Source organism: Phasianus colchicus, chromosome 1, assembly GCF_987193195.1.
Source record: "Phasianus colchicus chromosome 1, bPhaCol1.hap1.1, whole genome shotgun sequence".
Taxonomy (NCBI): Eukaryota; Metazoa; Chordata; class Aves; order Galliformes; family Phasianidae; genus Phasianus; species Phasianus colchicus.
The window spans coordinates 13,166,258-13,193,847 of record NC_143436.1 but is presented as its reverse complement, the minus strand read 5'-3'; the positions used below and the strand labels follow the sequence as shown (position 1 = coordinate 13,193,847).

General features: G+C 43.9%; 3 protein-coding genes across 11 annotated transcripts in view; 2 read left to right on the top strand and 1 right to left on the bottom strand.

Annotated features, from left to right (window-relative positions):
* Positions 1–3,161, top strand: part of RSBN1L (round spermatid basic protein 1 like) — a 45,292-nt gene extending 42,131 nt beyond the window's left edge. For both annotated transcript variants that reach the window (XM_090135535.1, XM_031593485.2), the window contains 2 exons: positions 1,874–1,982; positions 2,069–3,161. In XM_090135535.1, coding sequence (XP_089991661.1) covers positions 1,874–1,982; positions 2,069–2,707 — 748 coding nt within the window. In that variant the 3' untranslated portion in view covers positions 2,708–3,161. The remainder of the gene's footprint in view (positions 1–1,873; positions 1,983–2,068) is intronic.
* A 7,774-nt stretch (positions 3,162–10,935) lies between these two features.
* On the bottom strand, positions 10,936–15,279 carry TMEM60 (transmembrane protein 60). Of its 6 annotated transcripts, XM_090135480.1 has the most exons (4): positions 14,977–15,070; positions 14,282–14,331; positions 13,165–13,314; positions 10,936–11,906 (listed from the first exon to the last, which is right to left on the bottom strand). In XM_090135480.1, exon 4 carries the CDS (start codon positions 11,863–11,865, stop codon positions 11,461–11,463), a length of 405 nt encoding a protein of 134 aa, XP_089991606.1. In that variant the 5' UTR covers positions 11,866–11,906; positions 13,165–13,314; positions 14,282–14,331; positions 14,977–15,070; the 3' UTR covers positions 10,936–11,460. The 6 variants fall into 6 exon arrangements, with proteins under 6 accessions (XP_089991606.1, XP_089991614.1, XP_031448881.2 ...); XM_031593021.2 differs by lacking the exons at positions 13,165–13,314; positions 14,977–15,070 and adding an exon at positions 15,115–15,279 and having other exon boundaries at positions 10,938–11,906; XM_031593101.2 differs by lacking the exon at positions 13,165–13,314 and having other exon boundaries at positions 10,938–11,906.
* Positions 15,280–15,324: 45 nt separating this feature from the next.
* The window catches only part of PHTF2 (putative homeodomain transcription factor 2), a 65,584-nt gene continuing 53,318 nt past the window's right edge, over positions 15,325–27,590 (top strand). For 2 of the 3 annotated variants that reach the window (XM_090135457.1, XM_031592759.2), the window contains exon 1: positions 15,325–15,457. The gene's annotated coding sequence lies outside the window, so the exon portion shown is untranslated. Of the gene's footprint in view, positions 15,458–25,953; positions 27,085–27,590 lie in introns of those variants that run through there. The other variant, XM_090135454.1, reaches the window with a different exon arrangement.

The window sequence follows — 27,590 nt, the reverse complement described above, 5'->3', positions numbered from 1 at the left end:
CAGGGCATCTCATAGTTTGGATTGAAAATCTCTTTCAACATCTAAGTGAACTGTTTCCTGAGCATTTCACTTGCTTCAGATTGTACAAAATAGAATATTAGAGTTGTTATGCTAATAATCATGTTTGCAAATGCAGAATTAAAAATTCCCTGGCCATTTTCTGTGTTTACAGGAAGAATGCCATGTTTTGTGGTATGATTGCAGTACAGAGTTGATAATGCATTTTGTTGTTTATGTATATAGGTAGGGAGAAAAGTAATGATTAAAAAAAACACTCACTGTCCTGTGTTCTGACATAATGCTTAAAACACTGAGTAAACACTGCTGTGAGAACTTGGCTTTGGGCTGAAATCCTTTTTAGTACGTGAATATTCTCTGTATGTACATCTGAGTTAAGAGTTCACTTAATTTACAAATGACATTAACTCCAAATGCAGATGCATGTCTTCCTTTAAAACATAAAAATGTACCTGCATAACTGACTTATAAAAGGTAGATTCATACAGCAGGTGTTTTCATGCTGTTCAAAGCTTTTTGCTTTCAGTGCTGAAAACTTCTTCGTGAAGATATAGAAATGGAGGATATAGAAACAAATGGATTGAGATGTTTCTATCTTCAGAAAATTGGGAGTAAAATATGTGATGTAAAAATTTCCCAGTAGTTAAACCAGGCCTTTTTTTTATCTGAAAACAGCTTAGTTTTTTTTCTTTGTTGAGGTGACCTGAATCAAATGAATGCATCTCTTCAGTTTAAAAAGCTCAAACTTTGCATCACTGCCTTCTTCTTAGGACAAAACCAATACCATACGTATGCAAAAACCATGAATAATTATCTTCTTGTGCTTTGAAAACATGGTCAACAATCTGTGTGGTGCGCTCAGAAATGCATGGATCTGTTCTGCCTTAGGGAGCAGATCCCACTCGTGGCTCTGCTGGGAGGAGGAGGGCACCCAGCTCCCCAGGGACATGTGGTCTCTGTGCTGTCCCTGCATGGCAGCCAGATGCAAAGTGCATCTCATCAACAGATGTTTCTTAAAACCTTTTTTTTGGGGGGGAAGAGGGGGAGGGAAATAAATCCCTCAAAACCACATGCAAAGCTTAGTTTTATGTGCTTATGTAGAAGAACTGAATTTTATTTTTTGATTGAGAAGTGGTAAGGATTGTAATTGTCATGGCATTTGTTAACTAATTCAAGATAATTCCTTTGGAGACATTGTTATATAAATGGTGTTTCTTTCAGAGAGGTGCTGTGGAACAAGAGGTGAATTCCTGTAACAGTTTGAATACTCAGGGAAGCCATAACTCAGATCTTGCTCCTCTGTAGCTGTCTAGTTAGAACAAGCACCAGTTTGTTTTCAGGGGATACTGTGAAGGATGCTGGTACTTGCCGCTCACTGGCGTTGTGGCAGATGAATTAGAACCAGCTTTATTCTCAAGTCAGAACAGGGTCTGTGAGGCTGAGATACTGAGCAGTGCTTGCAGCAGTCTCACTAGAGTTATGGTGTGCTTTGAGGTACCTGATGGGAGTACCACACTAAAAAGTGTTGGCAGAGTAAGCCTGACATATCTGTGCCACCTGTCTTTGCGAGGCACATGGAGGTCAGTAAAAGTATGGAGCTTTGACTTTTCATTGCTTCTTATACTAGCACTTGTTTAAAAAATGAAAAACTAAGATAATTCATTTAATCGGCCTCCTTGAACTCATGATTGAGGACTAGCCACTTAGTCAGCTTTTATTCTCTGAAATGTGGTCTATGTTAGAATTGCTGAGTTTATGTATACATGATTTCCTTTATCCTTTGCAGATTTCCTGTATTATTCTCTTTACCATGTTAGTTTCAGCCTCTGACCGTGCAATTCTTGCCTTCCTGTAGGTCTGAGCAGCCTCGTATAACCAAAGATGTAATTTGTTTTCATGCTGAGGACTTCTTAGAGGTAGTTCAGCGCATGCAGTTGGACTTGCATGAGCCTCCACTCTCACAGGTAAGCACACTATGAACCATTAATTAATCATCCTCTGCAAGTCCTCAAAGTTTTCACCCTTATTTTTCCTTTTCTTTTCCCTCCAGTGTGTCCAGTGGGTTGATGATGCAAAACTGAATCAGCTGCGAAGGGAAGGCATTCGATATGCCAGAATTCAGTTATTTGATAATGACATCTATTTTATCCCGAGGAATGTTGTGCACCAGTTCAAAACAGTTTCAGCGGTGTGCAGCTTGGCATGGCACATCCGGCTCAAGCTGTATCATTCAGAAGAAGAAGCTTCTCAAAATGCAAGCACTCTCGAAGCAGGGACCTCTGCAGACCCCAAGTCTTCGGTTATGGGACTTCAGACTGACAGCAGGATTTGTACAATAAGCAAAAATACCTCCGAAGACGCCAAACTTTCAGACGTTCTGCAGCAGGAATTTATGCCGATAAAACACGAACCTATTGCATCTCACCGAATAAAAGAAGAACCCATGAATGTTGATCTTGCTGAAAAGACCGTGGCACCCCATGACAGCAGGGGCCAGAATCTTCAGACTAGGTTGGATCAGGTTGAATTGACGGCGTTTAAGTTGGAAAGTGATTCCAAATTTGAACCTGGCAGCAAGGACTTACAAGGCAAGTTGTGCCCCGGCAGTCACGTACATCCGGATGATACAAGACAACATAGTTCATATCCAAAACTGCATGGACAAAGAGAGGATGATTTTTTGTGCTAAATTTGTATATATTGTTTTAAATTCCTTTTTAAACTTAATGATGTAATAATGTAAAGATTCATAAATTCTGTGAGGCAAGTTTGTGACTTGCCTTCGCATCTGTTACAGAAGATAGTTATGTAGCTTTGTAACATTCCTCAGTGCCTGTCCATAACTGTGAAGTATCAAAGCACTTAGGGCCAGATGCACTGTAAACACTGCAGGTTAACATAAAGAAGTCTTTAAATAATTTTGAGTTGTAGGTTTTAGAGTAGAGCTGACATTTAACATATATATTTTTTGTAAGATGAGCCAGAATTCTTTTTGACAATTCCAGGCTTTTCCATAGAGCTTATTTATACCAATTTTTTCATTTTAAATGTGTCAGCACTGTAGTGTAAATATCTTTTTTAAAAATCTTTTTAGTGTGATTTATACTGAAACGTGAGCCGCTTAATAAAGGTTCATAATAACAGATTGGTTTTATTTTTGGGTCTGCAAAAAATAATTCAGTTAAACTGCCTCTGTCAATGGTTCTGTTCCTACCTGCACTTAAGGCATAGGATGCCCTCACTCCGTTGCGGAGCGAGGAGTTGCAGCAAATTGAGGTAGAGCGGAGGCATTCTTTGTCAGCCAAGATTAAGTCAGAATGCAAAATCACTCCTCCCTGCACAGCTGCTCATTAAAGGCGCTCTCCAAACCCTGTCATCAGATGTTAATGTGGAACAGAGACAGACGATACCCACAGCCTTCCTGTGTCAGGAGGTTGGACACCCAATGGGCTCCAGGAGCGCTGTTGGCATCTGTGTAGCTGAGCCGGGCAGGGTGACAAACTCCTTTTGTGCTCATCTCCTCCCCCTGCACAAGCCACGATTCATATATTTCTTTCCACATTTTAAAATCAAAGCTCATATCGGTTATCTGACTAAATTAGAACAAAGAATGTTTTTAAGTGGTTACTCAAACTAAAGCCAATATAACTTGAGCTGTGGCCTGACGCTCACTGAGGCAAATTTGGATTAGGACTGCTCCACGTGCTGATAGTGCAAGGCAGTACAGATAGACTGGCCAGTGTGTCTGGTAGGAAGATTCCTCGAGTCCCAGGTTAGAAGTAACAATTGCTTCATCAGGAAAATGATAGTGGTTTCCAAGTTTGACTGTTCACCTCTTTCTACTCTGTGGAACTCTGTAGTTTTCCTAACCTGTGTTCTGAGTAAAGAGGATACAAGGCTAGCTAGCGTCTGATGTGGTAATGGCAAACACTGTAATTTAACTTATTTGTTGTAATGTGTTGCTGTGTAGTACAAACACATCTGAACGCTGTTTCTTTTTCAGGTAGCTACAAACAGCAGTAACCTGCCCTGCAGCCTGTCCTTCAACTAAATATTTAAAACTTGAGATTCTAGGCCTGTTGTTATTTCTGAAGCCCTAAAGTCTCCAGGTTTTTTGAGGGAATTTTTTTCCCTATGACTTCTTGACAATTACACATCCTTACAGGCACAAAGCAAGACCTTTGATACGCTTAGTGATCACTTTGGCTTCAATTGTAGCAATAGAACAGTGTGTTGTTTTCTTTCCCAGGTGTTGTCTAGTTCAACTACCCGAGGGCCTTTTGGTGCAAATATTTCTTGCTCCTAGGTTGTTAAAATTGTTACTTTGTACTTATGCCTGGCACTGAAATCAGCCATTTACCTGTCGTGTGCCCTGATGTGTTTAAATCTACAATAGGTCTGTTGAGGAATTATTAATTAAATCAGCATTTGAATTGCTAAACGTTACTCTTACGTAGCCATAATTATGTATTAGAGAAGCAATAGAATCATGAATCTCTTGGATGTGGCGAAATCTAATTGCTATTTTCATGACTTCTGGATAAGAGATGACTACCAGTTTTGCAGCCTCAGGGATCTTGCTTCCCCTCACTCCATAAGCAAATGGTTCAAGTGTGACGTGGTAAGTTACGACTCCAGCATACTCGGATTTTAAGTGTTAATTGGTTCATGTAAGGATTTGAGCCTTTGTGATAGAAACATGCTCTCAGCTCCTTTTGTGTTCTCTGGACAATCTGGAAATTTCCACCCGTAATCTCCTGGCTTTGCGAATACACGCCGTTCTGTTCCATTCCTTTTCTGTGTGCCAGCCATCAGAGAGCAGGGAGGAGCTGCAGGTTGTAGCTTAAACCCAGCACGCAGCTTTTCAAATCCATTAGTACACAGCTCCAGCTTTACAGGAACCACCCAGCCTTGACAGGTGTGGCTTTTTAAAAAATTTTTCCCCATTGAATCTCATTTGTGTTCTGTTGATCCGTATGCTGAGCATTCATTCTATTTTTTTCCTGTTGGATTTAGTGAAATGTGTACATCACCCCCCCCCCCCCTTGATGGTAGACTATTTTCTGTACTGTGGGTCCTCTCTAGACTGAAGAAATCAATTTTTGAAAACAGTGTAGCAAATACGACTTTACACTTACAGTAGAACTTTTTTCTACTTGAAAACCTGCTCAGTGGTCTTGGCTGGTGTGCTCTCAAACGTCTGCTCAGGTATGTCTTCATTCTGACATTTTGCTTCTTAACTGCCCACGTTTTAAACTCATTTTTTGTCACTTTCAGAATTTTGAGAGAGAAGTAGTAGCAGTTCTTACAATTTTTATGCACTGTTTATTTTTGAGACAATTAGATTTTGACTGTTAGGCAGAGCTTGAAGAGAGGACTGTATGAACAGTATACAACCAATGGCTGTCGGAACTGCTATTGTACACAAACGTGCACAGGGGTTGCATCGACCAGCTGCAGTGGGATACACTTGGCTATCTTTGAAAACCAAACTTTGTCCTCTATCTGTGGTGTATTCATCTTGATACGGTTGCTTTTCAAGAGAGAGGACAATTTCTGAGAATTTCAGCTCCCCAGTTGTTCATTAGTCTGACAAAAATCTTGGTGTCAAGTGGTCCTATGCGATATCCTCTGCTCCTGTTGCATACATCAGCTTCACATGCAGACTTCTGCTCCAGCAATAAATCTTTCCTGCCCTGCGATGTACTGACACCAATCTTTGCTTGTTGCTTTTTTCCTCCCCCTGGATTTCAGTTTCTTATGACTGTTACTTTGGCTGAAATCTCTGGTGTTCTCTTTTGGCCCATGTTCTTCTGCAGATGGGAAAAATCTGTGCGAGGCACAGTGCCTGTATTGCAGTGGTGGTCAAATCCGTGTGTTTGCTGTGCTGTCCCAGCTAATGACACAATGTGCAGAACCTTAGAGATGTTTCCATAGATCCCGTGCCGTTTTTGTGGGTAGCAAAGAGCTGCGTTGTTACTGACCCTACCAATAGCTCTTAAGATGGTAGTTACTGTTTTTGTTATGATTACTGGAGCTTTTGCATCTCACTGGCAGCTGGCTTCATGTGTTACATACAGGTGTTACTGGTGTTGTGTCACCCCCAGCCCTCCGATGCCTGCAAATTGACTCCAAAACAGCCTTTTCATTACAGGTACTGCTGGCATGCAGATTTCCCCTTCCTTGTTACTATAGTGAATATTTCAATACTTTAATGGAAATATTAATTCTATCTAGTATTAGAAATAAAGTATTATTTCAGAGGGTGATGATTTAAGTATTCATCTGTGAAAGAATTCCTTGGTGATGAATAAAATTGATTTTTAAGCAAAAATACATGTGCGCAGTAAATACATTGGCATTGCAAATAATGTAGGGAATGGAAACGTGGAATGGTTGACTGCTGTGGAAACAGATTGGCAGAATGTTATCAACTTGGAACACTGAAGAAGTCTTCCAGGAAACATAAGGAAAATATTCTTTGTTTCAAAATGACCATTTTCTAATATGTGCATGTGAATAAGAATGCTGAATTGATGAAAAAAATCCATGTTTTCTTTATGCTCATGGGAGAAAGACCTGTTGTGAGAGGGGTTACCACCTGACCCTATTGATGAAAGCTGTACTAATTCTGATCAAATGGTATCAGACATCTTTGTAGGCTTCTCGGCTGTAATTGCATTCGTTTTTGTAATGGTCAGATGAAGCTGAGAAGTTCACTTGTAGGCAGCCGGCGCCTTTGACCTGAATGTGAATGTGTACGAGTCGGAAATGGGAAGGATGACTTCTGATTGCTGTGTGAGACACTCTTAAAAATGCTTTCCTGGGTTGTGAGTCCCTGCTACTACTTGTTTGGTAACTTATTAGGTGGGTGAAACGCACTTTAAGAACTGTGTAATAGATAATGCTGATGTTTTGTGCCGATCCTGCTGACTTTCCTGCACACGTGAACACTTGGAAACCTTTGACTCCCATTGGTCACTCATTTCATTTTTCTTAAAAAAAAAAAATAAATAGAAACAGTTCTGCTGTGTGTGCAGCTTCTCATCCAGAAGCAGTGATTAACTTCATGGTATCTAGGTTGCTAGTTCTGTTAGAGTCATTGGAATGTGGTCTTTCCCAATCTCATGTATCAGATTCGGGCCGCTGTGTTCCTTTGTACTGTGATGCTGTTATTGCTTCTGCTTTAGAGCTGTTCTGTACTTAAGTGCCAGGGAACCACTGGTTGCCTTGTGTTCTGGTCACGCTGATAGACAGCTTTCTGATGAGGTCATTAGTCCTAAATACTCCTTCAACATTTGGTGTATGGATGTGATATTCTGATACAGTGATTAAAGGAGCAGATTAAAGTTCTATTTTTATCAAGTTTTATTTTGCAGTAACTGTTTCAATATGTTTCCTTCTACCAACTGATTTCCATTTCACCTGAATGACAGTGTGGTGTGTCGCAGAGGTTAGGCTTGTGTTTTAAGGGCTGATTTCCATGGAATTTTTGTTTTTTAAATCTGGTTGCATTGTAGGGCAGTTAGCTGAGAAAGGCGCTCCAGAGAGTCCCAAGAAGAAAATCTTGCCAATTAGACCACTTTTCTATTGGGCAAATGTGAAAATTTCCCTGAGATAAAATTTTGCTTCTGTACTACTGCGTGTATTTGTCAGAAATAGTACTGCTTTCATCTCTTAAGTCACCCTGTAACTCAGTCCTGTGCTATCTTATTTTGAATGTTGTCATCTGTGCCAAGCAGTACATTTGGAATGCATGTATGCACATTCTTAAAGTGTTCAGGTTCAAGTTTGGGATGTATGTTGCACAACTGTATCTTCCAAGTACAAGAACAGAGAACTTCATGCTATTCTATGATGCTGACAAATCAAGAAAAGCAATAGAAATAAGTAATGGAAAAATTTAGTCTCATGGTCTTTTACACATGTGCATTGAGTATTTATTTTCCTGAATCTGACAAAAGTAGATACTCATCTATAATGCATGCTGAAGTGTTCAAGCTTGTATGAATGATTTGAATAGAAATAAATGATGTAGAATATTTATCACCATATATATGCTATCAATATATATATTATCTATATAATATATATCAGTCATATGGATATGATCAACAGTGTTTCATTTCAGAAGAGAAAACTTTTCAGTTGCATTCTGAAGCAGATCTTCCCCCTTGCTCCATGTCACAGCTGTGCCACATAACTGGGACAGGCGTTCTCTGCTGTACCACCACGTAACTGGGTGTGACTTCTGGCAATTCAGGATGAGCCATCTCAGCATCAGCTTTCTGTGTTCCCCAATGCTTTATCAAATCTGCCTTTTTGTTTCACTCATCTTGATTCAGTGCTGCAACCAATGCCTTCGGAAGTTATAAACAGCTGTAATTCCTGCATCAGCTTCTGAAGAGTCACAGCAAACTTTGGATTGGATTTTTCTGAATGAAGTTCTGATAGCAGAAAAAGGCAGAAGAGAACGAAGGTATCGCAGCAGCAGCTCTAAGTCAGCGTTAGAACCAATGCAAAGTACCAAATCAAAAGGGATATTTTTCTCATCAAAGTACCTCTGAAATGACCAAGAAAAAATTTGTAAAACTCAGTGCTTTCAGGTGGCTGCATCCGAAGAAGGTCTCTTGATGAATGAAATTGTGCATGACCTATGCAGGATACCAGGAAGAAACTGCTGCCGCAGCACTTCGAACCAGAGATTTATTTCAAGGTTTTTAAGTAGACCCTTAAAAAAAGGATGAAGAACAAAATCTCCCCAAAACAAACAAACAACAAAAAAAAAAAAACCTGAGAGTAAGCAGCAATTCTAAGGAGATTTAGAATCATAGACTTGCTCAGATTGGAAAAGACCTTAAAGATCATCAAGTCCAACCACAAACTAACCATACTACCCGAACTCTAGCAACCCTCTGCTAAAACCCCTGAGCACCACATCCAAACAGTTTTTAAACACTTCCAGGGATGGTGACTCAACCCACCTCCCTGGGGAGCCTTTTCCAGTGCTTAACAACCCTTTCTGTAAAGAAGTTTTTCCTGATATCCAACCTAAACTTACCCTGGTGCAACTTGAGGCCATTTCCCCTCATCCTGTCACCAGTGAGAAGAGTTTGAAATAATTGTGCTCAGTCCTAGTAAACTGGAGATGCCACACTTTGAGATAGTAAGTGCATTTGTGAACTGGAGAGGGATGTGTGAAGGAGGTGCAGTCACTTCTGCAGTTCATCTTGTAAATTCATCTTCTAATACAGCAGGTCCTAATGAGGCTGATTCCTATTTTAACATCAGTTACAACCATCCGTTAACATCAGCAGCTTCAGTGAGGAAATCCATACTGCTCTTTTGAGCAGGAGGGGTTTTGGCTTTTTTGCTGCTTGTTCTATCTTCAGCTGTGGAAAGGCCATGGGTGCTCACTCTGACACTTGGTGCCCTAACATACTGCATCAAAGTAAGTGGGGCCTGGTGGTTCTGTCGTGTTGTCCATCAAGCCTTATTCAGGACTGAGACCCCCTCGCCTAAGTTCAGGTCCTGGTTATGTGTTTGTAGCAAGTGGTTCATAGAAGTTGACCATGATTCAGAGGTCGGTGGATCTTTGTATAATTTTCACCTTCTCCATCATTTTTTCAAGCATCCAATAAACATTTTACATGAAGCCTAGCTTGCCAGCCATGTGACATAACAGAGAATGCATCTCAGCCATGGGAGCCAGAGAAGGTGCGCAGACTGTTCCATATGTCGTGTATGTATGTGCACTCATTTTCCATAGCAGGCAGGCTGAAGAGCTTGCATTGAGGTGAATGCCCTTCCTCCTGCCCCCAGCTACGCCCAGCTGCAGTGCTGTTTTCACTTCAAGTTCACAAAGATGCCAAAGCCTGTTCTTCAGGAGTGGGCAAGAGTCTGACTTGAACACGTAGGCATTGCTGAAGGCTCTTCTAGAGCTAAGCAGGATGCCTCCCAAAGAGGAATGCTGCTACCGAAGGAATGAAAATGTGGTGTTCCATTGTTTTTTTTCCTTCCGGAGGGAAGAAAAGTTCTGATTTCAGCTTCCCATAAATCGTGATGCTTGTAAACTGGGATGGAGTACACAAATGTGCTTAGCAAAAGCTGATGTGTTACAACATTCTTTACAATGGCTAAAGAATAGAAAGATTTCCCATTCCCTGGTTTCCCCATTTACAAGACAGGGCAGCCGACCACACTGAAGCAGCCTGAATGGATGCTAAAAAATCCTTTGTTAGTCTGTGTTCCAAGCCATGATCCAGTGCTTCAGGCTGCAACAGGTCGTGGTTGCTACGTATTTATTCCAGGTCTGTCTGTATGATTGAAGAGCAAGCAAAAAATCTAGGGATGGAGGATGACCTTTCCTTTTTAGAGGACATACAGTTGAACACAATCAGTTAATATTTTTCCTATGAGGCATTTTAATCAACTGCTGTTACCTCAGAAGTCTTTCCCTGGCTCTTTTCACTCACTGAAACTTTTTTTTTGTACCCAGAAAACGTAAATGGATCAGCATATTCAGTATATTATGATGTCCTCATCATAAGAAGCTCTTAGACTTCAATTTGATGTTATCCTGGCTCCAGGCAGAGCACTTCCAGCCCACACAAAAGGATTCTTGTTCAGATCTTCCCAGGAGTTCCATTCATTGTATTTGTTATGTGAAAAAGTACTTTTGCTCATATCTGTGTTTGCTGATGCTCTGAAAAGCCAAGGCTTCACCTCCATGGATTTAATACACCATAGCATTAAAAACTTTTTCCTTAAAATACTACTTCCTGCAGGTACAAATGCATTACAGCAGCTGCAGTCTCTTAAAGCACAAGTGACTTCTTGCTAGGAGAGATGATCATAATTATTCTGTTCTTCCTCTTTTCTGAATGTTAAGCTGCTGCTATAGTTCAGTTTCTAACTTTTTCCCTAGGTGACCATATTGTTTGTGTTTCAGCACTTAAGAATTCAGTTTAGGTTCAGGTTTTTCATACTAAAAGAGGATTCTTATGTCAAAGAGATGTTGCTAAGTTACTTTTTTGCTCTTTTTATTGGCTTCCATTTGTTACTGACTCTTAAATTTGTGTGACAACATAAGACATAGATAACATCCTTACAGGGATCCCCTAAGTGCTGAATTCAGTGGGATGAACATCTGTGGTTCCTTCTGGTATCTATCTGTGTGGAAAAAGGCTTGACTTTACTCCATATAACAAACAACCATATTAAAACACCTTATGTGGAACAAATACTTTTATTTACAAGAGAAAGTATGACCATTTGAAAATAAAAAAATGGTACAAGTCTACTTCTGGTCTTCAGCCTGGTGTAGGTCACGTCTCCAGCGTGTTTCCTTAGGCGGCATTCTGGCTTAGGGATCACATTTGTGGCAGAACTAATAATCCAGCAAACTGGTACCAAATCTCCAACTGGAGAGCCATGTACAGCTTAGTCTCTTCTTACGTAAAAAATATTGTATCCAAGTTCAATCATACCCCCAATGAGCAAGGCCCACAATGGGATAAATACATAGGCTAGTTTCATCGTGGTGAATTGCTGCAGCTTAGCACAGAGGGCAAGGCAGAAGGCCAATTTAAGCAGCATTGCAATGAGATACCAGGTTTTCTTCTTGATGTTCTGGGAGCCATTGCGAGGGTCAAAGCCAGACTTGCAACGTCCAGCCATCTTTACAATTAACATAACTAAAAGAATAGTATCAAATATCCAGACTGGAATGAAAATGAGGAACCAGTTCCATGGTGCTTTCTCATCCAACTTCAGTACCAGCATGATGAGGAAGAGTAACGTAAAAAGCCATGTCAGTAGTACTCTTTGTGCCAGGGACATTCTCATTTAAACAGCTTGAAGAGGAAGTCTGGCAAGTGGTCAGCAACCTAACGAAACAAAACGCAGAGGAGGGCCATCAAAAGCTGTCATTATACAACCACCAGGTATATTCTATGCACAGTAATAGCACCTCTTTCTGTCAAACAGCAATCTTAAAATACTGAAACTTACAGATAATGCTTGTTTTGTGGCAAGTATCTAAAGTATGCACGCTGATAGGAGTACTTCTATTTAGTGGCTTGGTAGTATGTTTAAATCGCAGTGTAGTCATGATGAAAGAAAAACAGGAACAAATTATCAGCCATTGTACTCATAAAGGTTTCTATATTCCTAAATGAGACTTTTAACCACTACAGCTGCCAGAAGAATTTCACTGTAAGTCTAAAGTACCAACTTTAAAGCAGGAACAGGAAGAACTATGATCCTTCTTATAGTCATCCAAGCTACAACAGTGAATAATTACATACCAGTAAAACAGTGCCAAAATAGGTTTCATAAGCAACTATTCTCAATATTTGAGATTTAGATATGTCATAAAAATTAATTCTGTAAAACCAAAATTGTTTTGCTTGAAACAAACTGAACTTTGCTTTGTTCTAGCTGACAGAACCCAGCACCTGACCTTCCTGCCAGCTCCCAGAGGGGCAGGACAAGCCCCTTTCCCTCCCAGGCACTGCTGGCTCTTGCTGTGGCTGCTGTTCTTACTGATGCTCACCAGATCCACTAAGTCTATTCAACTCCCTGAACAGGCAGAAAACTATTAGCAACACTTCCCTTCTAATTGTTTTCCCCCCCCCGCCCGCCATTTGAATACTAAACTAGACTAGGGGACAGGCATAATGTATGCCACTAAAATCATCCCTCTGTCACCTGATTTGTGATTCAACTAACTTTCATTTTTGCTAAGTCTTTGAGGGCAAAAGTGGAATTTGTTTTAAGGAACAGATCCAGCCAAGCCTAGAATAATCTAAGTTGGGGTTACTGTCAGTGCAGCTCTTTCCTCTGATCCTTGGGTGACCCCAGGCCAGTTTCTTGAGCTGAACAAGTGAAAATAAAGTTGTAAATAGTATTTCTGTAGCTTGTTCAGGCTGCCTAACAGTGCAATGAAAGCCAGTTACTGAAGGGCAGAACTGGGACCCATCCTCGAGGATGGGGCAGAGCTGACCAGCAACATATACATGAGATTTAAATTGCTGGGCAGGCTGAAAAAAGAACAGATGGAAGTTCAGCTAGCATTGCTCTGGTTATAGGAACACACATAAACCAGCTGGCAGACAGGACTACAGAACAATTATCATAATCCACCTTAAGTATTTCCCGCTCTTTGAAAATATTTCCAGAATTCTCAAGTACAAGTTGATGGCTACGGTGAAGACAGCAGTGATCTGGAACTGTCAACGTTCCCTTCATGAAAACATTCCAGAGAACTCATTCTGGAAATCATCACGACAGGCACTACAGGGAGAAGAACCTCTTATTTGCAAACTGAAGAAAGGAGAAACCAAAGAAGCAGACTGGAAACTTGTGCCTGAAAGGCAAAAGGAAATTCAACACTCAGAAGTATCAGGTTATCAGATACTCGAAGAAGGTGCTATCAACTGTCTCTAGAGAAAACAGAATCAGACTCATGTGAATGGGAAGGGACCCTTTAAGGTCATCTAGTCCAACTCCCCTGCAATAAACAGAGCCATCTACAATTAGATCAGGTTGCTCACAGCCCCATTCAGCCTGACTTTGAAATGTCTCCATGGATGGGGCATCCACCACCTCTCTGGGCAGCCTGTTCCAGTGCCTCACCACCTTTATTGTAGAAAAGACAAAAAAGAAAGCTAGAGAAGAGGTGTTAGGTGGAACTTCTTAGTTAGAAAGTTACTCATTTCTTGAGGTTCAGAACCACCTTGTGACACAATTTAAACAAGCAGACAAAACCTCAGCAAGGGACATGACGCTGCCTTTCATTAGTTAAGAGATGTACCTGCACAACTGGACAAGAACTGCAAGGCTCCATGCAGTTCTATAGGTGTTTTTGGGGTGAAAATTAAAAAAATCCAAGGGTACATCTGAGATCTCACAGTCCTGCAGTACAAGCATGGGATGGTAAAAAAAATCTAAAACCTGGCAGCTGGGGACACAGATGGCAGTGATGGAGGGATTGATGACAAGGAGAACGTGACCATATTTTGTAAGGAAAGAAAGAACAGCATCTGCAGACAGCTGGAGGCGAGCTGTCATAAGGTGGCTAACCTTGGGAAAGGGATGCAAATCTGGTATGCACCTGAACCAGTTCTGTGAAAGCACTGAAGTAATGGCAGTGGCAGAGTATAAAAATAAAAACGCTGTTGGCTCTTAATAGGACTCCTGTAATTAGCAGGAAGTGAAAATTATCAGTGATGAGAGACACTATGCAAGTAGTATTACTGACCTCGGTGGGATGAGCACAATAATTAGAATTTCGTGTTAGCTAATTATGTCCTGTTTAGAAGGAAAACAGAAAGGGAAAGTTAAACACAGCACTCAGCTCTACATTGACAACAGCAGAGCTTCAAGTTTACACGTAAAGCTCAAAAGTTACTTACAAGCTGTAGGAACTGAAGCCCAACTAACTATAAATCTAACGACTAAATGACGTTTTAAGGCCGACTCAGTGGGTATCTGAGCAACGGGACGCGTTCCCGTAGGCCCGCGTTAAGCGCTTTCACTCGCTCTTCGTTGCGGCGCTCCTTTCCCCGAGCAGCGCTGCGGGGTCCGCAGGGCCCGCAGGGCGATGGGCAGAACGACGCGCAGAAGCACGGGCTGTGCCCAGCGGGAAGGGGCCCACAGGGAGCACCAGACCCGGGCTCCCCACAGGAACACTGCAAACGCAAACCTTACGCCTGACAGCAGGGACTCCGGCAGCCCGGAGCCGTTCCGCGCCGTGCAGCCGTTCCGCGCCGACCGCCCGCAGCTCCGGAGCCTTTTTTCCCAACCCCCCGCGCTCGGCGCCCGAGGCCCTTCCCTCAGGGCCGGGCCGGAGCAGCCCGCCCGGCACGGCCTCAGTCGGGCTTCCCGCGGCCGAGCCGCCCACCCGACGGACCCCGATCCCGGACGGACCCCGGAGCCGCTCGCCCCGCTACGTACCGCCCGGCCCGGGGCCTCCCGGCGCATCCCCGGCCCGCCCGGCTCCGCGCAGGCAGCGCGGCTCCGCCCGCTCCGCTTTGCCACAGGAAGCTCCGCCCCCCTTCCCTCTCTATTGGCCAGCAAGGGAGCAGCTCTCACCGCGCTCCCGCTCTCATTGGGCCGGCGAGACGCCCGTCGAAACGAAGCTGCCCTCCTCCCTGCCGGCCGTTGGTGGAGATTCGTCCTTCAGCCCGCCTCTCTCCCTTCCCCTCGTCGCCAATTCGATCAGAACGCCGTCAATCACTCCGTCTCCGCCCGCCCGCCACAGAGCCCCACGCCCTCAGGGGCGCGCGCTCGGTGGCTGCGGCTCGGGCGCGCGCCGGCTCCTCCCCCCTCCTTTCCCTCTCCGCTCCCCCCGCCCCCGGCTGTTGCCTCGCGCGCCGCCGCCTCCTCGCAGTCTCGCGCTCCTCTCGCTGCCCGTTGTTTGCGGCGCGCGGCAGCGGTAAGGTCGGGGCGCGCGGGGGGAGCGGGCGCCAACTTCACCTCGGGGCTCGGGCCGGGGGCGGGCGGGAGGGCGAGCGGGGGGGCCGGCGGGGCGCGGCAGCCTCGGCCGCTCCGATCGGAGCCTCCCGGGGAAGCGAGGCCCTCGGCCTCCGCGGCGCGGAGACCCCCGGCGCGGGGCGGGGCGCGGCCTCGGGGCGCGGCGGGAGCGGAGCGGGGCGGCGCGGGGTCCGCGGGCGGCCGCGGCGTTGGGCCCTTCCCCGCCCGGAGCCGCGTGGGGCCGGTGCCGGGTGCCGGGCTGTCGGTTTTCCCCGCCTTTCCCGGCGCTGGCTTTCAGCACCCCCGTCCCCGAGCTCGCCTCGCTCCGCGCGCCGTACGCGCCCGCCGCTCTGCTCTCCCTCGCCTCGTTTCTCCCCTTCCCGCGCTGACCCGCGGAGCGCCGGCCGCGTCCCGCCGCTCGGAGCCCCGTGCCGCCCCCCTCGCCGTGCGGAGCGTCGCCGGAGGCGGCCGCGCGGTGCCGGCGCTGTCCCGGCGCGCGGCTCAGGTGTGCGGAGCGCCGCCTCAGCGCCCCGCGCCTTTCTCTCGCGGCGCTCCCGCACGTTGCCCGTCAGCCGGCGAGCAGCGCCGCTGCCTCGCCTCTCGTTCCCGGTCTGCCCGCGCCTTAATTAACCCGAGAAAGTAATTAATTGGAAAACTTGTTGAGAGCGCTTAAATTAACGCTCCGAAATGCTTTTTTTCCCCCTTCTTTTTCTTCTGATGAAGATGCGCCTTCCCGCAGAAGACGCGGCTTGTTTAACACTTCTGGCGCTCTGCTTCTCTGACAGGGGCGATGTGTGTCATCCGCACCTCGCCCGCTTCCACCTTCCTGTTGATGCTGGCGGTTCCGTTGCATCAGGGCCTCGCTTCAGGCGACCTGCAGCCCCCCCGGATGCCCTCACCGCAGCGGTGGTCGCTAAGGGCTCCGTTCCTGTGCTGGGGTGTTTCTGTTTTGCTGGGTTGGAGGCTAAGAGTGTTCCTCGAACGAATCTCAGGGTTATAAAATAGCCCCGTGCACTTGGCTGTTTCTGCGGCTCTGAGGGTTTTAGTGATCTTCTTTGATTTGCCTCTTTCCTTTTAACTCCCTGGAAAGGATAATCCTTTCCTGAGAAGCCTTATTTCTGTCCTGGTGTTTACAGACTGATGGACTTACACACATCGCACTTCTGTCAGTTCTTTTTCTTTCTTTCTTTCTTTCTTTCTTTTTTTTTCTTTCCCCCAGAGCTCTCCCTTACAGTATTTGTAAACAGTTCTGAAAGCAAAGATTGAGAGCAGCATTCAGAACTGAGCCATTTAAGCTCCTGATCCCCTTTTAAAGTGGAGTGTTAGTGCAGCTGAATTTTCAGTTGCGATGTTTTACTGCCAGTGTATGTTTGTATTCTGGACATAAATATTATAGAGGCTAAAACAGTCTGAGTCATCCGAAAAAGAATTTGGAAACCTGGTTTGTTTAATTCAGTGTTTGCAGAAGGGTTTTTTCCTCTTGCGTTATGTGGAATGCGCCGTACAAATAAATTGCCAGCGAGTCTGAGCCCCATGGAACGTTTGGAGCATTCCAGCGGTGCTGGCCTTCTCCCAGAGCAGACTCAGCTCGCCTTGCCTCGCCCTGAAAGTTTGTCCCAGTGGCACCCAGTGCTGCGCAGTGCTACCCTCTGGGAGAGCTTGGAGGGCTGCGAGCTGTGGAGTGGGGTGTGAGCTGTCAGGCTGGCGGTGCTGCATTGGAAGGGGCACGCGGCTGCATTTGGGTTTCCACTGGGCTTTGCTTCAGCTCCTCAGGCTGAGCTGTGTGGTTTCTCTTTGAGTTGGCAGGGGTCACTGGGAAGCAGGGGATGTGATGTGATTTCATTCCCAGTTCTCTGAAGCTGCGTATATCGCTCCCCATGCTTTGTCTAAATACCATGTCTTACTCTTTGTTTATAGTAGAAATTGGGAAGGAAACAGTGAATTCATTTATTATCTTTTTTTTTCGGGACTCTTGTGAGTGAGAATTCCGAAACAGTCTCTGTTTCTGTGAGAATGCTGGAACAGTTTCTCTGGGTCTGTGAGGAAGTTCTTAACATGATTGATGCTCTACAGATTCATGACCTGACAGTTTCTGTGAACTTTGTGCTGGGCTTTCCAAGTGCACAAAAGCTGTGCAATTACTTGACCAACTTTTTACATGGTCTGATAGCGATGGAACACAGTGGAATGGTTTTAAACTGAAAGGGGAGATTTAGGTTAGATGTTAGGAGGAAATTCTTTACTCAGAGGGCAGTGAGGCCCTGGCACAGCTGCCCATAGAGCTGTGGGTGCCCCATCCCTGCAGGCGCTCAGTGCCGAGTTGGATGGGGCCTGGGCAGCCTGAGCTGGTGGGGGGCAGCCAGCCCATGGCAGGGGGTGGGGATGGGTGGGCTCTAAGGTCCCATCCAACGCAAGCCTTTCTGTTACACTTAAATCTTTGTCAGTCTTCTCCCATTAAAGTGATTCTTCAGTCACTCAGATGACACAACCAGGTCTCACGATGATGAAAGATGTTACCTACATGGTGACAGATTTTTGTGAAATTTTTGACAGGTATTCCCAGCAGAAGGGCAGCTAGAACAGAGGCCCGTATTGCATCAGGAGAGCAGCAGCTGTGTGTTGAGCTGTGAGCCATCCTGGTGTGCTGCTTGCTCGCCCAGTTGTTTGTGCAGCTGGTAGTGCAGGTGAGATGGGGCTGGTAGGACACCGGATGGAAAAATGACAACAGGCTTAAATTAATTCTGCCCACAGGGCAGCGTAGGCTTGTGTTGTTTTTCTTTTTTCTTTTTCTTTTTCTTTTTCTCTTTCTTCCTTTCTTTTCTTTTTTAAACATTGTTTTCTTTTTTTGTGAAGAAAACAAAATAAAACTTTTGGGCTGTTGTTCAATGACAGCTGACCACTGCTTACTCTGAGATATGGAGCAGCATGATAAAGAAGAGGCTTTGAATGCTTTATATGTTGTGTTTTCTTGTTTGAGTTTCCAGTGCTGCTGTTCCTAAAGGTCTGACTGGTTACAGAGGAAACTACTTGAAGAAGTCAAGCTCAGATTTTTGAAAGAAATACAAAGAGGTTAATAAATAGCCTATGGAGGAATCCTAATTACAGTCCCTGATTGTAATTAGGGTTATAATGCATTGCTATGTAATTTTTGGGAATGCTTTCTATGTAATCATGGAATAATATAAGTTGAAAGGGATATCTGGAAGTCACTTAGCTCATCCGAACTTGGAAGCAGGGCCAGCTTCAAAGTCAAGCAAACATTTGTACGTATGCACAGATACCCATTGTGTTATCAGTAAATTTGGAAATATATATATGATTTTTTAAAAATTTTCAGTTGAAGGGAGGATATGAAGAGTTTATAGAACTGTTCTCTTTTTTTCTTAATTTGTGTCTAAAGGGGATTTTTTCAAACTCACTTTTAGGGGGGCTACTGCTTAAATGAGACATGTGGTGTTCAGTCTTGACTTTATTCTTGTGTCATTTGAGGTGGGCTTGATGGGTGGATTCCAAAAGTCTGGGTGATGCACTTGCTGGATTGACTCCAAGTATTGCATTGACTTCTGTTTGCAAATAAATCTGTGGTTTTCTCTCTTAAATACTAAAATTGCAAGGTGGGAGAAGAAATTAAAATCACTTAGTGTCAACTGTGAAGTCATGCACACCTTGTGTTCAGAAATTGGCCAACACCAGCTGCTTTTTGGGGTTAGATGGTTAGCAGATGCCAGCCTTAAGACGGCTGAGGAGTGTTCTGAGCTCAGCTGCCTTAAGGGACAGAGTGTTCTCTGCTTGCCATGTTGTACTCTTGTACTCTTTCCTTGGCATTTGCTGCTGGGTGCTGTGGGCTCAGCTAGGTAAAGTGCTAGTATGGCTGGATGGGTAGATCTTGGTCATCTGTTTGGATGTTGTCTGACATTCTGGGCTGTGAGGCTTTAGATTCCTTCAGCTGTGTGTGTATTTTTGTTCTTAGTGTTATTATGTGTTTAAATAGCTGTTTTCTTCTGGAGTCTGAGTGAAGTCCTTGGCTTCAGTGACTTCCTGTGGCACTGGGTTTGTCAGTCGCGTTGTGTTGCAATATAACATTTCTCTGTTAAGAGTTTGGCTTTGCTTTACTTTAAGCTCAGAAGTTCCCTTTATTATTAGCTGCTATTTTCTTTACCATGTTTTCTGTGTATTTCTTAAAATCCCACTTAATTTATAATTACTTCTCTGTTCATTCTTGCTGATCTCAACAGGAGAGGTTTTAAATTGTTTAATAATTCACAGCCCTTCTCAGAGCATCCTCCTACCTTTCCCCAGTATTTCTTTTCCCCTAGTATTCATCCTTAGACAAAATACATGCATTTCTGGCCAGGTTGCTTAACAGCAATACTGTTTTCATTCTTCAGGGGACTCTGTGCTCTTTTGGCTGTAGGATATTGAATGGCAGAGCACACACCTAATTTCCTTTCCAGATTTGAGATGCCTGATTTTAAAGTGTAGTGTAAGCAGATCGCTTTACCCACCCTATAATATGCGTTACTGATATTAGATTCTCTTTATATTGCCTATTTATTGTTAAATTTAATTATTTTCTTTAGTGTTGATAATGTAATTGTAATAGCCATCTGGAAATATCCCTATTTCACTCTTCCTTTTCTCTAATACTTAACGAACGAATACAGTGAGCATTGCTGGACCTATTTACAGCAGCTCGAGGCTTGCAGTAATAAGTCAGATCTCAATTCACTCAATTTGAGAGTTAAGTACTTCACAAAAATTCTCACTGCTGGAGGGAGGAGGAGAGGGGAAATCATTTGAATGGGTTCCAATGATGTGCTAATGACAGGCGATTGGTACTTGGGGAGGATGCGGGTGGAGAGTGGGTGGAGTTTGCTGCAGTCAGAGCTGCCTCACTGTGAGAAGTGACATTGGCCATGGCTTTTCCCGAGTCAGAAGGTGTGTGGAGCTAATTTGGGTGAAAACTAGACCTTTATTGAGTTATGGCAGTGAGTTCCTTGGTGCTATTTGCTGTGCAATGGGCTCCAGTGCTGGTAAAAAGAGCAATGGAAATGACTGGGCAGGAAGGTGAGCTATGGCAGTTCTGCTTCAGGATGGTTTAAAAAGTGGTGAAGACTCACTAGGCCGCAATGACTTTATCCATCTGCCCTGGGAGTACCTTCAGTGTCTTCAGGGAGTGATATGTGCTCCAGGTTCCCTTGTCGGAGCTCGGGGAACCAGCAGGAATGTGGGGCATCTCCGTTTATTCAAGCTGCTGCCAACACCTGCTGGAGCAGCTCTGTGATGGATGTCTGTGGGTCTTCCTCACAGAGGTGTAATGGTTAAATTACTTGGGAGGTGCTGCTTTCTGAGTGCTCTCATCCCCAGTACCTTTAACTCGGTGTCACCAGAATGAACTTGTCTCCAGGACAGGTTTGTACTGGACGAGGCACCTCTGTCACTGCAGCATGACCAGAAATGAGGAAGCTGGGGAAGCATCAAGAAAGCAGATTAGGAAGACTGAATGTGGTTTTGGGGTTAGGGTGCTGCTATCTGAATGAGAATTTGTGTTCCCAAGCTAGCAGCCTCAAATTTGTATGCACTTTGCATTGGAGCTGAACAGGAGGGCTAGCAAGTGAGCTCTGTGGGATTTCAGTAGCTTCTAGGCACCTGAATAGGCTACAAATGGGCCGTTTTATTCAGACTGGATGCTGCTAATTAATCTTTATTACCCAATTAGTCTATTGCAGTGAAGAATATTGACCTCAAAAATTTGTTCAATTTCCTGGCTGTTTTTCAATTCTTAACAATGTTTGCTTTTCACAGACAGCAATCTCCTTAGAAGTCTGTGATGTCCTTGCAAAGGCTCTTTGATAGTCCATGTGTGATTTATCACTTGCTCTTGTTTATCACTTAGATGTCCAAAAATACTGATAGTCTTAAGACATAATCTTCATTTGCAGAAACAGGATGGACTGCTGCCCCTATCAGATAGGCTTTCAGGTACAGTGGTGTTCCATTTTTAATGATGGTACCGAGGAGCTTGCCAGATACACGTGTAAGGCTCGTTACTCTGCCATTCCTTGCTCGGATCACTCAGACATCTTAAAAAATCCAGGCTCAGCATTCCCTGCTGTATTCCTGGGGAAGGGTGGCTGTTACAGGAGCCTGCAGCTTTCTGACAGCTCAGCCGCTTCGTGCCTGAGCTGCTTCAGAAACTTGCTGGGTAGCTATTTGTGGAACATGATGCAAAGATGGTCACTGAGGAGTGGTTTTTCACTTCCTGACTACACTCATCGAGAAGCCACAACTCTGCTTTGCATTGCCTGGTGACAGAAAAACACTCCTTACTAAACAGCAAGTAGATACTTCCAGTGGGTAAGATTTATTGCAGGAAATCACCGGTGTATTTGGAGACACGAGGAGGAGAACAACAGTGCTGCATTTTACTTCAAGGTGGCCACTGTATTTTGGAATTGTTTTTGAGTGTTTCTTAAGAAGAATGCAGGTATTAATGAAATGATAATGTTGAAAGAAATCATATTTCTTAATGAAGTTGTTACAGTTCTAAGAGCAAATGTATCCTTGCAGTATTTTGGAGATTTCTTATTGTAAGACTACAGATATGTTTAATGGTGTGTGTATGTGTTTGTTCAGTATTCAGCACAAAAAAACAGGAATTAAAAAAGAGCAGACCTTGACATCAACCATAGAGAGTTCTGTTATTTTTTAAAGCCTTTTTAGAGTTGTCTTGTAGATCTAGCAGTCTGACAGCTATTACTGCATTTGGACTGCAATTTTATAGCTAACATCTCTCATAACAAGCAAAATTGTCTTGATTATAATCCCCTTTAAGGGCTTGAATTTTCTCCACTTTATTGAACAATAGAATATGTTGAAGTTTTAGAAATGTTTTGCTATTTAAAATACATTGCAAGAGGCTCAGGAGTCACTCTGGAAGGTGTAGAATCCCGATGTCTCAGTTCAGAGTCCTTCTCCCCCCTTGTTGTCAATGGGGCAGCTGTGAAATAGCATCACGTTGTTTCCAGTGGAGCCATGAAAAGAAGCCAGTTATGGAACAAAATTAGGAAACTTACACGGACCTTAAGGCTGAGGACAGAGATTCCAGAAATGGCTACAGCAGTTGCAACAACTGGACTCAATGTTCTTTTCCCAGAACCTGAAATAAATGTCAGAAATCCTGATACTCAATATTTTGCTGCTATTTCACACAGTTTTGCAATTCCTTGGTAAAACAAGCATTCCCTGGGAGGCAGTTAGTCCCTGTGCTATTCTGCTGCTGCTTTGCCCTTCAAGTGCTGGAGGTTTTTAATTGTGGAAGTGAAGATGCTGAAGCCAAGCCTCCTTTCCATCAAAATTCCTTCTCACTGTTTGCTCTGTGCTATAGCTGTGTCATAGAATCACAGAATGGCCTGGGCTGGAAAGGACCTCAAAGATCATCTAGTTTCAACTGATTGTGTTAGTTCCAGGCTGCAAGCGCACACTGCTGGCTCATGTCCAGCTTCTCGTCCACCAGGACCCCCAAGTCCTTCTCTGCAGGGCTGCTCTCAAGGAGATCTCCCAGTTTGTGTATATACCTGGAATTGCCCTGATCCAATTTCAGGGCCCTGCACTTCGCCTTACTGAACCTCATTAGGTTAACGTGGGCCCACTTTTCTAGCCTGTCCGAGTCCCTCTGGATGGCTTCCCTTCCCTCCAGTGTGTCATCTGCACTGCTCAGCTTGGTGTCATCTGCAAACTTGCTGAGGGTGCACTTGATGCCATCGTCTGTCATTGATGAAGATGTAGAAGAGCACTGGTCCAAAGACCGACCCTTGGGGGACACCACTTATGATTGGCCTCCAGCCTGACACAGAACCATTGATCACAACCCTTTGGCTGCGCCCAGTCAGCCAATTCCTAATCCATCAAACAGTCCATCCTTCAAATCCACACCTCTCCAATTTAGAGAGAAGGATGTGGTGAGGGACCGTGTCAGAGGCCTTGCAGAGTCCAGGTAGATGACATCCAGTACCCTTTCCCTGTCCACCAATGCCATCACTCCATAAGAGGCCACCAGACTGGTCAGGCACAGTCTGCCCTTGGTGAAGCCACGCTGGCTGTCCCGGCTCACCTCTTTATCTTGTATGTTCCTTAACATGGCAACTAGAAGGATCTGCTCCGTGATCTTCCCAGCACAGACGTGAGGCTCATTGTTCCCAGGGTCTTCCTTTCTTAAACTTTCTGTAACTGCAGTAACTTTCTGTTATAGATGGTGATAAGGGGTGTGAGCTTCTAGGAAAGAATAAGCAGTGGAAATGGGATCAAATACCGTGGCTGTGGGCAAAATAGAGAGGCCTCAGGGATTATTTCTCTTTTTAAAACTGACACCTTACCTGAGGCACAGGCAGGTGTGGCTGTGCTGCCAGATGCCTGGTGTCATGGTAAATGATGTTTGTTAAGTCTGTGTTCATCAAGGGCAGGGCTTGATACACAGCCACGAGCATGGAGCCCGATTCACATCTTAATGTTGCTGTTGTTGGCCTCCTTCACCCCTCAACTAAATAAGTATCTCGGGATGTTCAGTGCTTTTTTCCCAGGTTATTTTTTTGGTTGGCATATATATACATTTAAGTTCTATTATAGATGGAGTGAAAAACAAGGCTTGAGAATTCCGTTCATGAACAGTATCTCAAGAATGCTGGTATCCAAATTTAGCAGACTTGACGTTCTGTTGGGAGAGCAAGTATGTTAATTCCTTTGTGTTTACAAACTAGCCTGACCTTGGATTACAAGGCCTAAGCAGGGGGCCTAAGCTGGCATGGCAGCAAGAGTCCTTGTTGTGCTGGCTGCTAGATGGAATCCTTAGGTTAGCAGTGCCTTGTTTTTTGTTTTGTTTTAACTTAAATTCTTTTTTTTTTTCTTTCCTCTTTCCTTTACCTGGTTGGGATTCTACTGAGGCTAGCTGAAAGCAATGTGAGAAGGCTTCCCCTGAAAGGTGTGACAAATTTCTCATTTGTTTGTATGCTATTTGCAATTCTGAAATGCTGTTTGGAGGACAGTACCGCATAGATAAAGTACTTTAACAGAACACTGTGTGCATTATATGGTATTTGATGTTCCTTTTAAAAAGGGAAATGTGGGCTTAATGATTTATTTGTAATGCACATGGAAAGAATGTCATTTGAAACACTGCTTCCAGGATGTGATGGTGGCACAACCCCATGGATGTGTGCAGAGGAAGGATGTCTCTTGGTGAGTGCTGGTGGTGCAGCTGCATTCCACTGATACTGCAGTTGGTTTGTTCCCTCCTGACATAAGAACCTTCATAGGGGATGCATAATGTGAATAAGCTGTTCGTTGGACTTACTTAAAATAAAGTATCAAATAATGACAACAATACGATGGTAAGGGTAATTTCTATTTTTATGTTGCTCTTGGGAAGTAAAGAAAGAGAAAGGGTTTTCCTCTTTAAATTATCAGCTACATTCCAGCAGGTACAATGTTCTTTATTTTATTTATTTATTTATTTATTTATTAGTATGTGATACAAATGTTGCTTCAGTGGCAGCTAAGGAAAGCAATCCAAACCAAGTTCTGTTGTTCTCGTGGTTTTATAGTTTTTTTTTTTTTCTCTTTTTTTCCTTTTAACCACCTTCAGCAGCTTGCTACATGGGAACGTTATTCCAATGAAAGTGGAAAAATTCATAGCATTTTAAAGACCTTGTAGGACAAATGCCACAGCTGTGTGGTTGGACTGCTGCTGATGTTTAGTGATGGTGAGGACTTCATTCCTATTCATAGTGAGCTGAGATGGGCCCTCAGGCTCTGAGACCCGGTGGCATCCTGACCATCCACATTAGCACTTGTATAAAGGGAAGATAATCCTTGAGACATTTCCAGTATCTAGAAGGGAGCTACAGGAAAGAAGGGGACAGACTTTTTTGGCACAGTCTGTGGTGACACGGCAAGAGGAAATGTTTTCAAGCAGAAAGAGGGGAGATTTAAGGTAGATAAGCAAAAAGTCTTTTACAGTGAGGGCGGTGAGGCAGTGGAGCAGGTCACCCAGAGAGGTGGTGGGCGCTCCCTCCTTGCATACTGTCAAGGCTGGGTAGGAGCAGGCTCTGGGCACCCTGATCTGGCTGTGGTGTCCCTGTTCATTGCAGGGGAGTTGGATTAGGTGGCCTTCAGAAGTCCCTTCCAGCTCCAGAGATTCTAGGATTCTATTCTATGATTTAAAATAAATCATAAATATGAAGTTAGTGATTCACAGTGCTTACTGACAAGAAAAGCAACCATTTGCTACTACTTCCTTGCCTGTGTTGTATTTTCAGTGATGTTTTTGTGCTCACTTTGCTTATTTAGTCTTCCAGTATTTCTAAAAGTCTTTATTTTGGCCTCTCCCTTTGGTATGAGGAGCACAGCTTTATTCAGAACTTCTGAGTTCAAAATAGAATTCAGGCATTCAAAATAGAATTCAATTGTTCAAATTAGAATTTGTTGTCTGCAGACTGTCATTTAGGAAGGTTTGCATTTGTGTCTGACTGGGGACTCCAAGACATTTCGGTTATGAGTAAAATATCTGGTATCTAATCCTGTGTTACACAATAAGCACTCTGTGCTGCTTGACTGAGCGTTTAAATTGCTGGAAACATCTAAATATACATTTTAGTGGCTTTTGAAAAAGTGCTTGTTTGATTGCAGGGTGTAGTGTGGATTTATTTAAAATGGAATATGATTATGCTCTGAAATGGAAAAGAAACAGCTACAAAACCCCACGTCTCAATAAGGATCAATGTAGTCATCTGCTTTTAGTTTCAAGCAAGTAATGAATTTCATCCAGAACTGTTGCTTGTTATTAATTTTAACGGTGGGTTTGATGAAGTGGTAATAAATGGCTCAGGTAAGTGTTGCAGAAATGTGACCGAGTTTATGTATTTGAGTGTTCCATCTGGAGTTACAGTGTGTCTTTAGTATTGCCCTTAAGTCTCCAGCTAGTTAAGATGAAGCTCATCTTGCTGTTATGACTTTGCACAAGACATACAAGTGAATGTGGTGCAGCTGGGTGTAAAAGCTGAGGTGTCAAACACACCTGTGTGTGTTTGATGTGTGACATGAAACAGATTCAGAGAGAATCAGATGGAGGACAAGTTAGAATAGGCAGTGCTCTGTTGTGCCTGTGTTGAGCCTGTGTTATGTATCAGCTGCTTTGATGTGCTCATTTTGCCCATTTGATGGATCTTAGAGCCCAGCACATACAGTCTGACTTGAGGATTGACAGCAATACAGATTGTCAGCTAAATAAAATGTGAACATGCAGAGTTCTGAGCTTGTTGCAGTCTCTTGTCAGAGAGCTTTTTTAAAGGTCCCTTCCAACTCCAGAGATTGTGATATATCTTACCTGCAGGCCAAATGCATTAAACTCATTCTGCTGCCTTCAAAAAAGGCAGACAAATTTCAGCCTTTTCAAGCAGAAACATTGTCTGGAAATAATTGAATGCATTTTTTCACCTTTTATTTCAGTGTTGCATCAGAAGGTGCTGTATGTCTGTTGAAGAAAGCGTGTGACATCTCCTGGTGGAGGTATTTCCATGCAGGTGTTTAGCTGAGGTCGGTGAGCTGGGACATCATTCCTGTGGCCTTGTGTTTCCTCATGTGTCTTTGTGGTTGTGTGCTGTGGAATTCGGTAGTGCTTTAATTAACATTAAAGTGGACTACCTTTGGGGAAATGAAAAGGAATTTAAGATGTGCCCACACTGTATTCACAAGGCAGGGGAAGGCAAGGGATACAAGTGTGGTCAAATCCTGTATGTGCTGTTGGCATGTAGGTTCTTCCTTGAGCAGCGGGGCTGCCTTTGCTGTGACTGAGCAAACGTAGGTCAGGTTGTGTGTGAGGGCTGTACGTGTCAGAGGAGGTGGCACTGGTTTGTCTGTACTTATGTAGCCAAGTATTTTATATTGAAGTTTATGGGAATGTTTGCAAACAAGAAAACAAATCCTGTTTTAAGCTTTGTGTGGGTGAGAAGGAAGGGTAAGCAATCTGTAATATGCCAAGGTATAGCTGGGTCTGTTAGATAGAAGTCTGTGGTGGAAGTCTTTATTGTGCTGATAAATTC

Bases quoted from the DNA above. Each gene is read 5' to 3' on its own strand.
- TMEM60 (XM_031593021.2), bottom strand. From the start codon at position 11,865: ATGAGAATGTCCCTGGCACAAAGAGTACTACTGACATGGCTTTTTACG.